General features: G+C 36.9%; 1 protein-coding gene across 1 annotated transcript in view; it reads left to right on the top strand.

The window, feature by feature from the left end:
• Positions 1-14,382, top strand: part of LOC124798734 (Down syndrome cell adhesion molecule-like protein Dscam2) — a 444,553-nt gene extending 430,171 nt beyond the window's left edge. Inside the window, exons 34-35 of the mRNA XM_047262262.1 lie at positions 13,009-13,180; positions 13,254-14,382. Of these exons, the coding sequence (XP_047118218.1) occupies positions 13,009-13,180; positions 13,254-13,413 (332 nt within the window). The 3' untranslated portion in view covers positions 13,414-14,382. The remainder of the gene's footprint in view (positions 1-13,008; positions 13,181-13,253) is intronic.
• Positions 14,383-14,743: the final 361 nt, after the last annotated feature.

The raw sequence follows: 14,743 nt of genomic DNA on the forward strand, positions 1-14,743 counted from the left end.
TTTGATGGGACTTTAGTCAGCACATCCAGTTAAGAGACGAGTAAATTGGTGACTCCAGCTTGTGTGCTCGCTCCATTTGTGTACCATGCTCTTGTAGAAGGCAATGGTGAAACAGATGAGGTGGTTATTTGACAAAAGATAGAAGACAGATATTCACATGGTGTATTCTAATATACTTTATATATCGTACACAACAGTAGATAAATTGAAGTTTATCTAGATTATTGCACGATTGCTTTATCTAAGAATATTATTACATCTGTAATAAATATTTTTTAGATATGTCAAAATGGAAATTGGATGTGTGGCAGTTTTCTAAAAGAGCAAAGGATGAAAAGTAAGGTATATGTTGCTTGTCCTGTGACACAGGTGGAGGAATGTCTAAGCTCCACTATCATTTAAAACAATGGTACAGATATTATTATAATGATGAGCAGCCAAAATATAAGTGAATCTAGAAGTAAGAAAAGGAAAACATGTACTTGAAAATATCTGAAGATGATTGTATGCAGACAGTCAGGAACAGAGAATGTCGGGTGGGATGGGGTTGGGGGGGAGGGGGGGGGGGCAGCATACATGTGGGCATATATAATTCATCAATATAAAATTTTCATCTGGAAAGAAATTATGTAATAAAAATCTATTTAAAATTGAATTTTTCTGATGTTCTTATCATTGTTTAGTTCAGATTGGAATTTTGTTTCTCCACCAAGATAGGAGATACTTGATTAATCCTGTATTGACCTTCTGAAAATTTTAATTGAGTACAATGGAATCAGATTCTGTATTTATTAGGGGTATTGGGGCATATTAAATTCATTTAATTTGTGCCATTTGTAGAATATTTAACTTTGTAATGTTATTAATTAGTAACTTTTTTATGAGAAAGGGGACTGATGACCATAGATGTTAAGTCCCATAGTGCTCAGAGCCAGCCATTTTATGAGAACTAAGTTTCATTTAAAAAAAATGAATGATATCTGCAACTTGGTGGTTAATAAGGTTACAATAATGTGCTGTTCACTATTTTATGAAGCCATAGACAAATAGTCACTAAGAGAAATTAGAGATCTCAAGGCTCTGAGTGAAATGGTGGGAATGTTACACCCCTAGAAAAATCACTCCATAGTCACCTCTATAGCAAATATACCTGGTGTACAACAGTGGCATGGGGAAAAAAGATGAATAGTAGGCTAATTTAAACTGTGAACTACACAACAATAAAAATATTAATTTTTTAATTAATTTACTTTGGATGAAACAGAAACCAGAAATTCCCTGGATACTACTCTTCTTTATTATAATAAATTCCTTCCATTATTTTGATATTGTTTGTCACATGGAACCAGAATGCCTGAAACCCACAGCTGTCACATTGATAGTTATTATTCTCACAGCATATCCCATGCAAAATGTAGAATGACCATGTGCATAAATGATCAAGTGTAAGATGCAGATACAGTGACACATAAAAACTTGAAGCTCTTCATTGTAACAACTGAAACATAATGAAGCGTGTAGGCTTCCACAGCCAATGCCAATTTTGAATGATGTCCATTGGGGCTTTTGGCTGCATTATTGTTAAAACTATAGTGACAAAACAATTGGGTTCTGGGGGTGGCCTACTCTTTACACTGTGTTCTGTATTGACGGTCATGTGATAAAGAACATCACTGATACAGATGTAACTGGATTGTTCGAAGTCAAGAAACCTGTTGAGGTGTGATCATATCAAAAGCAATTGCTTGTGCTACTCCAGCAGATGACTGGAAGGCAATATTCAATCGGCATTTTGCACCCAGGAAAAATATTTTCCTGCAGAAGACATCAATGCAATGCAGCATTTCTTTTGTGGCTGCTTGTCTCTTCCATTGCAGACAAGGTCATGTGGAGCTGCTGCTGAACAAACACATGCAGCCCATTGGACTGTGTCTGTTGGCATGCAGGACACAAACAGCTTGCAGCTATCCACCCTGATCATGTTGGTCAGACATCTATGACTATCTTGATAGTATTTCTTATTTCATGTTGCTTCATTCATGCCTGCCTGGGAAGCATGCAAATTTCTTGGTAACTGGTTGACCAACTATAGTCCAAATGATAATACATTATTGCCATTTTGCAGTTTTGCCACACTCACAAATAATGCTTGTGCTCTGATACATATTTGCTTATCAGTCTTCCAATGTACCAAAATATACATTGCTGAACTCACACCAAACATAGTTTATGTTAGGAGTGCAGAGAGCATTGGCAGAATCCTACACGACAGGAGATGATTTATATCTTACATCCACTATATGGTCTCAGATTGATGTCAGTAACAAAGCAACTTACCTTGCTGGAATCTTTGGTTTATGATAAGTGAGCAACTGGAAGTTATTTTCCTATTGCTTTATCATTGTAGACTTTTATAATTGCCTGGAGCTTATTTAGGTCATGTTTGATGTTGTCAGCTAAAGTAATGATCTGGTTCACTACATTATCAACTAGTACCCATAAGATTAAAGCAATTCATCGCTATTTACAAAAAGTCAAGTAACTGTTTTTTTTTTTTTTTTTGGGTTGTGTAAAGACATTTTTACTGTAAAACTTGAACACCATTTTAAACCAAACAACATCTATAAGAATAAGGATCTTGAAAATAAAGCTACAATTAAACACAATTACATAAAAGCAACAGATACAAACATATACAAAAAAGGGACTGCTTGATCATGACTAAAGAGAGTGAAAGATTGGTGAAATGAGCCTATTCATGAATTTATTAGAAATGCTGTGTATCTCCGGCCAAAGAAGGAAAAAACTACATGAGACAAAATGGATGTTAGTAGTCAGCTGCTAGCAACTGCCAGTGTATTGAAACTTGAGAAGACTTTTCTTTCACCCTGGTCTGTTGTTTCTTCCTTGGAATGTTGGAATGAGGTCTTGAGTGACTTTCCTACAAAATTCTTGATGATTCTTGTTCCTCCTAACACATTCTTCTCTTTGTCTGGATGAATCTATGTGATTTTTCAGTGCCTTCCTCTGGTATCACCAGGTAAGTAGAAACTTTTTCTTTCTTATATTTTATTAACAAATCATCCTGTACATTATAAATACATTTGCAGTTGCCTTACCATCTCATGGTAGTGTGTTCTTATTTGAGACACTGGAAAGTGATTAAATAAACACAAATCCTAATATGGCACCTCCATTTTTTAGTTGGGGGGGGGTGGGGGGGGGATGGAGAGAGACAGACAAGGAAGACAAAGAGCACAAAATGGAGGAACAAAATGTAAGAAGACTGTAGAAGAAATATATGGGAGGAAGGTAGTCCATGTATGTAAGAATGTTTGGTAGTGTGCAGACAAGAGGAGGAGGTGAGAGGTGAGGGGGATTGGAGGGAGGGTAGGAATAAGAGAGAGGGGGGGGGGGAGAGAGAGAGAGAGAGAGAGAGAGAGAGAGCGAAATGAGTAAGAGTAATGTAAATAAAAATCTCTACTGTGGTCTGGATGAGTTTTCTTTACTCAGAACAAAAGTAAAGGTTGTTTTTATAAATAATCCCTGATCCTTGCAACTAAAGTTGATGTGCTTTCATAAACAGAGGCTCATATTATTATTATTATTTTTTATTTTATTATTATTATTTTTTTATTTTATTATTATTATTATTATTATTTTTTCCTTGGAAGGTTTCAGACAACGTTGTGAAACAATATGAATTATGTCTTCACTTTTAAAATGTCGTATTTTCACAGAGAACTGAGGTTTGGATGGGATTTATGTGGCAAAAGCAAATATTTTTATAGTGAGTTAACCTCTTATGGTAGCTGATCTGTAACACATCTCCCATATATCCACAGAAATACATCAACAAGCAGTATCTTATATAAAATGGAAGATGAAAAATTAATTTCTCATCAACTGTAGGGTCATTAGAGCACGTTAGGAAGGAAGATGATTGGTTAACATTATATAACTGAAGATATCATTATAAATTGATGACAAATTCAGAATGCACAAAAATGAGCATCAGGAAAGATATTGTCATCTACTCAAACATATCCCAGTTTTCACCTTAAGTGATTTGGGTTCTACTCCTCCTAGATGGAAGTTTAATGCCTTAATCATTACATCATAGTTCTAGCTCAGATGGGCAAGGATACAACATAAAAACAGACATGGCCATTTTATAAGATCAGTGAAAACATTTGCATTGATTGATTAAGGGGAAGCATGGAAAAGTGAATGATGGTGGTGGGAAAGAAATTTGAAAGTCTCTGCTGCTCAATAAAAGACCAGTTCCTTAACTACCACTATGTTATCTAATTGTATTGGTCATATAGCAGTTGCTGTTCTCCCTTATCAATTCATCACCTAGGGTGATATCCAAATGTGGCCTTTTCAATAGGGAGAAGTGCAGCAGAACTCATCATGTTTCTTTGCACTGATGATATACAGCCTCCATGAGGTAAGTTGTTCCACACAAAAATCGTATGGTAATCTGACAATGAGACATAAAATTGGACAGTCCTTAAAATTTTTGAAAGTGGCATGCATGTAGCTTTCCCCAGAACACTCTGTACAACAGTATTTAACATCAGCACTTCGTCTTCAACCTCATGTGTTCTCATACTATGTCACTATCACAAGTTAGTTGAGAATGAATGAATTAATGAATAGATCTCATTTCTAGAAGTTTCTGCTGATATTGAGAAAATACTGTGTAGAGTGGATAATGTTTACCAAAAAAGTGCGGTTGCTAAATGAAGATAACTTGCTGTTGTTGTGGTCTTCAGTCCTGAGACCGGTTTGATGCAGCTCCATGCTACTCTATCCTCTGCAAGATTCTTCATCTCCCAGTACCTACTGCAACCTACATCCTTCTGAATGTGCTTGTCTTCTAGTCAAGTTGTGCCACAAACTCCTCTTCTCCCCAATTCTGTTCAGTACCTCCTCATTAGTTACGTGATCTACCCATCTAATCTTCAGCATTTTTATGTAGCACCACATTTCCAAAGCTTCTATTCTCTTCTTGTCCAAACTGTTTATCGTCTATGTTTCACTTCCATACATGGCTCCACTCCACTCAAATACTTTCAGAAATGACTTCCTGACACTTAAACCTATACTCGATGTTAGCAAATTACTATTCTTCAGAAATGCTTTCCTTACCAGTGCCAGTCTACATTTTATATCATCTCTGCTTTGACCATCATCAGTTATTTTGCTCCCCAAATAGCAAAACACCTTTGCTACTTTAAGTGTCTCATTTCCTAATCTAATTCCCTCAGCATCACCTGACTTAATTCGACTACATTCCATTATCCTCATTTTGCTTTTGTTGATGTTCATCTTATATCCTCCCATCAAGACACTCCTCTTCCAAATCCTTTGCTGTCTCTGATAGAATTACAATGTCATCAGTGACCCTCAAAGTTTTTATTACTTCTCCATGGATTTTAATACCTACTCCGAATTTTTCTTTTGTTCCCTTTACTGCTTGCTCAATATACAGATTGAATAACATCAGGGAGAGGCTACAACCCTGTCTCACTCCCTTCCAAATCACTGCTTCACTTTCATGTCCCTCGACTCTTATAACTGCCATCTGGTTTCTGTACAAATTGTAAATAGCCTTTCGCTCCCTGTATTTTACCCCTACCACCTTCACAATTTGAAATAGAGTATTCCAGTCAACATTGTGAAAAGCTTCCTCTAAGTCTACAAATGCTAGAAACATAGGTTTGCTTTTTCTTAATCTATCTTCTAAGATAAGTCGTAGGGTCAGTATTGCCTCACGTGTTCCAGTATTTCTATGGAATCCTAACTGATCTTCCCCAAGGTCGGCTTCTACCAGTTTTTCCATTTGTCTGTAAAGAATTCGCATTAGTATTTTGCAGATGTGACTTATTAAACTGATAGTCAGTAATTTTCACATCTGTTAACACCTACTTTCTTTGGGATTGGAATTATTATATTCTTCTTGCAGTCTGAGGGTATTTCACCTGTCTCATACATTTTGCTCACCAGATGGTAGAGTTTTGTCAGGACTGGCTCTCCCAAGGCCATCAGTAGTTCTAATGGAATGTTGTCTGCTCCCGGGGCCTTGTTTCGACTCAGGTCTTTCAGTGCTCTGTCAATCTCTTCACGCAGTATCATTTCTCCCATTTCATCTTCATCTACATCATCTTCCATTTCCATAATATTGTCGTCAAGTACATCGCTCTTGTATAGGCCCTCTATATACTCCTTCCACTTTCTGCTTTCCCTTCTTTGATTAGAACTGGGTTTCCATCTGAGCTCTTGATATTCATACAAGTGGTTCGCTTTTCTCCAAAGGTCTATTTAATTTTCCTGTAGGCAGTATCTATCTTACCCCTAGTGAGATAAGCCTCTACATCCTTACATTTGTCCTCTAGCCATCCCTGCTTAGCCATTTTGCACTTCCTGTCGATCTCATTTTTGAGACATTTTTATTCCTTTTTGCCTGCTTCATTTATTGCATTTTTATATTTTCTCTTTTCATCAGTTAAATTCAATATTTGTACTGTTACCCAAGGATTTCTACTAGCCCTCGTCTTTTTACCTGCTTGATCCTCTGCTGCCTTCACTGCTTCATCCCTCAAAGCTACCCATTCTTCTTCTACTGTATTTCTTTCCTCCATTCCTGTCAATCATTCCCTTATGCTCTCCCTGAAACTCTATACAACCTCTGGTTTGGTCAGTTTACCCAGGTCCCATCTCCTTAAATTCCCACCTTTTTGAAGTTTCTTCAGTTTTAATCTACCGTTCATAACCAATAGATTGTGGTCAGAGTCCACATCTGCCGCTGGAAATGTCTTACAATTTAAAACCTGGTTCCTAAATCTCTGTCTTACCATTATATAATCTATCTGATACCTTCTAGTATCTCCAGACTTCTTCCATGTATACAACCTTCTGATTAAGTTATGCTCTGTGCAAAATTCTACCAGACGGCTTCCTCTTTCATTTCTTCCGCCAATCCATATTCACCTACTACATTTCCTTCTCTTCCTTTCCCTACTATCGAGCTCCAGTCACCCATGACTATTAAATTTTCGTCTCCCTTCACTATCTTAATAACTTCTTTTATCTCGTTGTACATTTCTTCCATTTCTTCGTCATCTGCAGAGCTAGTTGGCATATAAACTTGTACTACTGTAGTAGGCGTGGGCTTTGTGACTATCTTGGCCACAATAATGCGTTCACTATGCTGTTTGTAGTAGCTTACCCGCACTCCTATTTTTTTATTCATTATTAAACCTACTTTTGCATTACTCCTATTTGATTTTGTATTTATAAACCTGAATTCACCTGACGAAAAGTCTTGTTCCTCCTGCCACCAAACTTCACTAATTCCCACTATATCTAACTTTAACCTATCCATTTCCCTTTTTAAATATTTGAACCTACCTGCCCGATTAAGGGATCTGACATTCCATGCTCCCATTCGTAGAATGCCAGTTTTCTTTCTCCTGATAATGATATCCTCTCGAGTAGTCCCCACCCGGAGATCCGAATGGGGGACTATTTTACTTCTGGGATATTTTACCCAAGAGGACACCATCATCATTTAACCATACAATAAAGCTGCATGTCCTCGGGAAAAATTACGGCTGTAGTTTCCCCTTGCTTTCAGCCATTCGTAGTACCAGCACAGCAAGGCCGTTTTGGTTAGTGTTACAAGGCCAGATCAGTCAATCATCCAGATTATCTTCCGGTTATTCTAGTCTCCCTTCAATGCATGAATCAGTGAACCTTGGAAAATCAGACACAAAAAACAGTCAAGAGATTTGTGTTGTTGTTTCATGTTTGTGTAACTATTTAATATTGAAATTTATAATAACCCTCAAGGTTATTTCTGCTGGAACATCTTTGAATGGAAGTTCAAAACAAACAACTGGCTACAACTAGCAATTGAAATTGTACTATAATGAACTGGTCCATTTGAAGATGAAAGTGCAAGCGTGTGAAGTGTACTGTGGCAGAAAATAAAAGTGTGTGATAAAGATAATTCTATTAACAATATAGGAAAAGACAGATTGCTACTTACTATAAAGAAGACAAGTCACGTTGCAGAGAGGCACAATTAAAATACACTTACATATGGCTTTTGGTCACAGCCTTCAGTAGTAACAGAGGGACACACCACATTCACACACTCAAGCAAGCACACCTCATGCACACATGACCGTCAACTCCAGCATGTTGGTCCAGATAGATTACCCAAAGGTAAAGTTGCAAAAGAATTCAATAACAAATGAAAAATTGCAATGTAGTCTTTCATGACCGGTATCATCTTCAATCAAAAGTTCTGGGCTGATAGGCCATGGTCGATGTATAAAACTCTCCCCTGACATTTTGTCTCTGACTGTGGGAGACATCTTCCGAGGTAAAGTGGTGAAATGCAGAGGTCGCTGCTATACCTCGGAGGATATCTCCCACAGTCGGAGACGAAACGTCAGGGGAGAGTTTTATACGTCGACCACAGCCTATCAGCCCAGAAGTTTTAAGTGAAAATGAAAAATTGGTTTATCAAATGCTTAAGTCACAGAAAGAATGAATTTGAATTATGACTGGAAAGAAAAAAAAATATTTCCATTGTTTGCTTTTCCATCATTTCATTTGGATATCTCTCTCTCTCTCTCTTAGTACATCATTAGACAAGAGAAATAAAGTGGCAGGAATTTTCTGTGATCTCACAAAGGCATTTGATTGTGTAACCCACGCATTGCTTGTTCCCTAGTTTTGGGTGTGCAGCTGCATAAATTCAGCTTCTTCTTCTAATATTTTGGCTGAATACCATCCAGCCATCTTCAGAGTGAGTCGAGGTGATGAACGCACATGCTCTGTCCTTTTAAACCTGAGTACCGAACTACTGCGTATGCGGCCAAACATACACAAGGCGCCAGAGATGTTGATAGGGAGCAAAGAGGTGTAACATATGCGGGGAAATTAAATATATGGTTGTGCAGTCATTCCACGTAGTGATATTGATGTGTCACAGAGAGCTGCACCATTGCAACGTCTCTGTGATTTAATGACAGAAATTGCCGAATTCCATGATTTCTCCAAGCCGTACCTGCTATCTCTATTAATTAAATTCGTCACCAACCGAATTTCAGTTGCTTCTGTCACTACTGAGTCCCAGAAAGATGAAGTCGAGGCTAAAATTTCGACATTATCATACACCATAGAGTGCCCAGTGTCAATACAGTACTCCACCACTGCAGATTTCTTATCTTGGACAAATCATGGAATCCGGTAATTTCTGTAATTAAATCACAAAGATGTCGTGACAGTGTAGCTCTCGGTGACACATCGATATCACTGTGTGGAACGACTGCGCAGCCATAGATTTAATTTCCATGCATATGTTACACCTCTTTGCCGCCTATCAATGTCTCTGGCACCTTGTGTATCTTTGGCCGCATACGCTGTGGTTCGGTACTCGGGTTTGAAAGGACAGAGCAAGTGCTGGAGCGTTAGTCACCTCGGCTCACTCTGAAGATTGCTGGAGAGTATTCAGCCTAAATATTAGAAGAAGAAGCTGAATTTATGCAGCTGCATTCCTGAAACTTTATGGAACAGTCTTTACACCGCAAAAACATGAAAATGCACATCAAGCATTGCTTGTTTACAAACTTGAAAAGTATGGCATTAGTGGCACTGCCTGACAATAGCTTAAATGCTACCTATCAAACAGAATGGAAAGAGTTAGCATCTCTTCAAATGGTGCATATTATTTTTCTGACTGGAAAAAAAAGTCTCAGGCTGTTCCACAAGGCTCCATATTAGGCCCTGTCTTATTTCTTTCCTCTGTTAATTACTTACCATTAAATAGCAGCTCCTCATCAGCTCTGCTCACAGATGATACTTCTGTCTTAGTTGGAGATCAGGACACAGGAAAAATTCCCAAATCTGTGATCAGTACCCTCATTCCCTTAGAAATTTGGTTTCAGCTAAATAGGTCGAATCTAAACATATCTAAGACTCACATGATGCAGTCCAAAACCAAACAGCCAAAACGTGAGCAGTTTAAGATTGTACTCAACAACCAAGATACAGAAGAAGTTGACTCAGTCAAATTATCAGGTTCAAATGTAGATAAAAATTTGAGCTGGCAGGCACACATTGAATACCTAGCAAACAGACTGAGCAGCTTTGCATTTTCAGTGCAAATATTACCAATTGCAACTGACATAGACACACAGAAAGTAGCAGATACAAGGTACTTTGAATCCATTATTAGGTATGGTATTGTTTTTGGGGTAACTTGACAGACATAGTGCGGATACTAAAAATACAGAAGAAAAATTGTTTGAAATATGTGCACTGCAAATCACCAAGAACCATGTTGACCATTATTTAGAAAACTAAAATATTAACTGTTCCATCCTTATACATACAGTATATGAGATTATTATATGTTTGTACACCACACATGAATTATTTGGGGGAAACTATTTTGTCCATTCACATGATACTAGAAACAAAGAAAATTTTATGCTCCCCACCCACTGCCTCAGACTGTATGCCCAGGGACCTCAATAAATGGGAATGAAAATTTGTAATAAATTAAAAAAGAACAAGTTGATGCAGTTGAGTTTAGGTCACACTTAAAAGAAAGCTATATGAGGTACTACCACTGAAGTGTTTCTACTCAGTGGACGAATTCATGCAGGACAAACTGGAAAGTTGAGCTGGATATAATGTGTTACATACTCCAAGAAATATCCTTATAGTGTTATTATTTTTTGTAGTGCTATTATTTATTAGTGTAAAATTAATTGTAGCTGTATTATAAATGTTTGACATGTCTACTGTATGCAAACCAAATGGATTACAAATGTACGTCATGAGATGAATAAAACACATTTCACACAACTCACAATTCTCTCTCTGTGAGTCATCAGTTCTTTTCTTGAATGGCAATTGTGAGTGAATATTTGATACATCAGGTTTTAATACCTTCTGTTTATATTCAAATTTAGCCAAGACATTGCATTTTTGCTGGTCAGAGGGACATCATAGTTGGTCACGTTTAAAAAATTGAAAGTACTTCATGCAGTTCCTCAGATATTTTATTTCATTTGGCTTATTGTTCCTATTTCAATCAAAGGAAGTATTGTTAGGTAAGCATTGTATAATAGTGTACTTACACCAGTCCTACACAACTGTGTCTGTCTATAAAGTGTCTGGATTACCATGGCACCTTGAGAAAAGTAACTAATGGTACAGATCAAAAGACGGTAAAACTATTAATAATTTAAGATCCATTAAAGTCACTGTAGTAATAATATATACTTGTCATCCTGTCGGCATATATTTTCCACTGAATAATCCAAGTGCAGTGCTGGTACCCTCATCATATACTTACTATTTGTTCTTTTACATTAAATAAGGGAAAGGACTGGTGCGTGGCACACAGAAACATTTTATAGAAAATGGTTTTTGAGCCCTTGCTCTTTGTCTAGTAAGAGCACACACCTTCACACACACACAACCACACAAACACCAAAGCATCTATAAGTTTGGGTCTTCGTGTGAGTGAATGTGTTTATTTTTACTAGAAAAAGACCAAAAGCTCAAAAGCTAGTGTTAACAGTTTTCTGTTATGTATTTCTGTGTAATAGACACCAATCCTCTATAGGTTAATGGTTGCCTTACCCTTATTTTACACATTTTTCCTTTCAGGAATTTCCATAATTGCCCTATTTGTTCCTTTTATAATTTTTAACAGATTTTGTGTGAAATAAGACTGTCTAATCATGTAAACTCCTCTACCGTCTTCACCCATCCCTTGTAATCTGAGTTACACCATTTAACAGGTACAGCCAAGAGTGACTAGTACAGATGAATTAAAGCTGTTACTAGTTCATTTAAAGGCAAAGACATCGAATTTTTTCACTCTCTCACTCTCTCTCTCTCTCTCTCTCTCTCTCTCTCTCTCTCTCTCTCTCTCTCCCCCCCCCCCCCTCCCCCTCACGCACTCACTTTATATCTTGTCTAAAAATCTACTCACCAAGCGGTGGCAGAACACACACATAAAAGACTGTTGTAATTGGCAAGCTTTCCAAGTGAGTGGCTCCTTCTTCAGGCAGAAGGGTTGATATCTTGTTTGAAAGTTACAGTACCAAATTAGTTTATTTTGTGTAAATAATGTCATAGCCATTATGACTGTAGGAAAACAAAAACAAATATGTAATATGAGAATGGTAAACACACAGTTACGTGCAAGATTCAAATGTTTTGGTGTGCTTTTTTTTTCCAACCCCAAAGTGTTCACATTATTTCTGCAACATAAGTAATGTATCACATATAGCATATTTATTACACAATACTTTTCAACTTTATACAGGTTTGTTTAATTAATGGATTAAAGAAAAGCCTGTTCTTTGTGAGTTAGTCTTTTATTAATACTCTATCAAAAAGAAAATTCACTCAAGGAAAGTGTAAAATTTACAAGGAGAGACAGTGCCTGGCCAGTACTTAATTTTAGAAGGCGAAATTCCAAATACTGGTGATAGACACATTTACAAGTAGAGAGAAATAAAATGTAGCTTTCAGAACTGTTATTTCCTTCCTCAGGGAGGATGGAGAGTGGAAATGAGGGGCAAGAGACTCAGAATCTAGGTCGAGAGGGACCTAACAGGAATGTGACATTTAGGTTCTGAGTGACATTCCCCTCCTTTCCAACCACCTAACTATTCTTGTTTCCTCTCTGTTGAAGAGAAAAGCAGTTCAAGAAGCTTTCTCTATCTTTAAATGTGTCACTTGGCAGTACTTACAATTTTGCCTACTAAAGGTAAGTACCATCCATTTATTACTCTCTAAGATCTGAAATCAGCACTTTGAATAATATTGAGTAATTCCATTGGAAAAATCTCATTATTTATGTTCTCCTACAACATTATTACATTCATGTTATTTTAAGAATATGCACATTACAATGTTTAGTATGAATAAACATTGCTGCGAACTCCTTTTGATGCATTTTAGAAGTGGGGAAGTCTGGAATGGAAGAATCAAGCTCCTCATCAGAGACATCTCCCTCAGGAGCTAGAAAACCGTTTCCATCTCGAAAATCAAAAAGTAAAGGCCAGGTTCTTGGAAAAAGACAAGTTCGCAGCAGTAGTGGATATTCTAGCCACACAGAAGAAACTACATTCAGGTATGTGAGGTCAAACAACTTTCTTAGCACATCATTTTCTTAAACAATATCAAATAACATGAACTGATATCAGTTTCAGTGATCGAATACATCCCCCTTCGAGATTTTCTGATTCTCATTCCCATGAGTTGAGTGAAGCGGAATGTGACATGAGTAAGCTGGGCAGAAAATCTGGCCGTAGTGGTGCAAGCACCAGACTTAGTAGGGAAACATCCTTCCAGATAGATGTCTAGCTGTTTACTGTGCCTTGCACACATTGCTCTTCTGCAAAATGTGTCCATGTCTGTCAGTCGAGGCAACTTTTGAAAAGCAGTGGCTTCCATGGCATATACATAATTTTTATAAGCAAACTGAGTGTGTGTGTATGTGCTAAAACCCTGATAGTTCAAAGTAGTTGAACAGAAATACAAATATGTCTTTCATTTTATATAAGTGAACACCTGGTGAATTATCACAAACTATTGGTGATCATGCGACTGTTTTGGCTAAAATGAACACTGTGAGATGTGAATAATTATAATAATAATAAAAACTCAGGACACACCAAATCGATATCATCGTGCCTCATGTGGCAACTCCATGTAACTTTTAGTCCTTCACCCATAAGCAAATGTCTGTTGTATTTTTTATTGTCTGCTGGTATACCTATGAAATTTACACAGGAAACATTGAGCTATCAGTTTGAGTCGACTCATACACCTGCAATATTCATGGTTATTCACACCTATCCAAATGTATTCAGTTATAATGCATCAATACCCATATATGTTCACTGCCATATGAATGTTCAAATGTTGTTGTTTATAATGAAGATCTTCGGTTTGAATGAGATTTGTTATGTGACTTTTTGGTGAAAAATATTTTAATACCTAGCGTAAAATGTTGAATGGTATCCCAATCTTCCAATCTGAATGCTTCTATATACTGCCAGAAAGGCAGTCTCATCACTCCATTACTGCAGAGACTGGGTATTATGTGACTAGATATTAAAATACTGAGTTGTGATACTTACGAGATGAAATGTATGTATGTAATGTATGTATGTATGTTTGTTGCATTGAGTTTTGAGACATGTAAGATGAAGTGTATGTATATTTGTTGATATTTAAGTAAAATTTTAAATATAATGACTGTTTATATGATTATTAAATGTTATATTGTATTTTGCATGTTGCAAATTTTTGGTAACACAATAAAGAAAATGCTCAACAGCTAAATAGATTTCTGTAAATGAAGACTACTAGAAATATTCACTCTTCCATAGAATAGTGATTTTGGAGCACTTGAGTAATTTTACATACCAAAGACAGCACAAGATTCAGCTTAGCACTAATACATACTTTGTTTCAAGTAATAAGTACATATGGACATTATCACTGTAACTGTTCCTCAGCAGAACAATGACAGCATGAGGTTTTAAAAGGCTGACATAATAAGAAATACTTTTGCGTCATTCAAACAGCAAAAATTAACAATTCAGCATGGAAATGCTGCTTCTTTTTATTAACTTGCCAGTAAATGTTACAAATAGCATTTTGTCTGAAAGACTATGGCTGACAGTCT

This window comes from Schistocerca piceifrons, chromosome 5, assembly GCF_021461385.2.
Source record: "Schistocerca piceifrons isolate TAMUIC-IGC-003096 chromosome 5, iqSchPice1.1, whole genome shotgun sequence".
NCBI classification, from domain to species: domain Eukaryota; kingdom Metazoa; phylum Arthropoda; class Insecta; order Orthoptera; family Acrididae; genus Schistocerca; species Schistocerca piceifrons.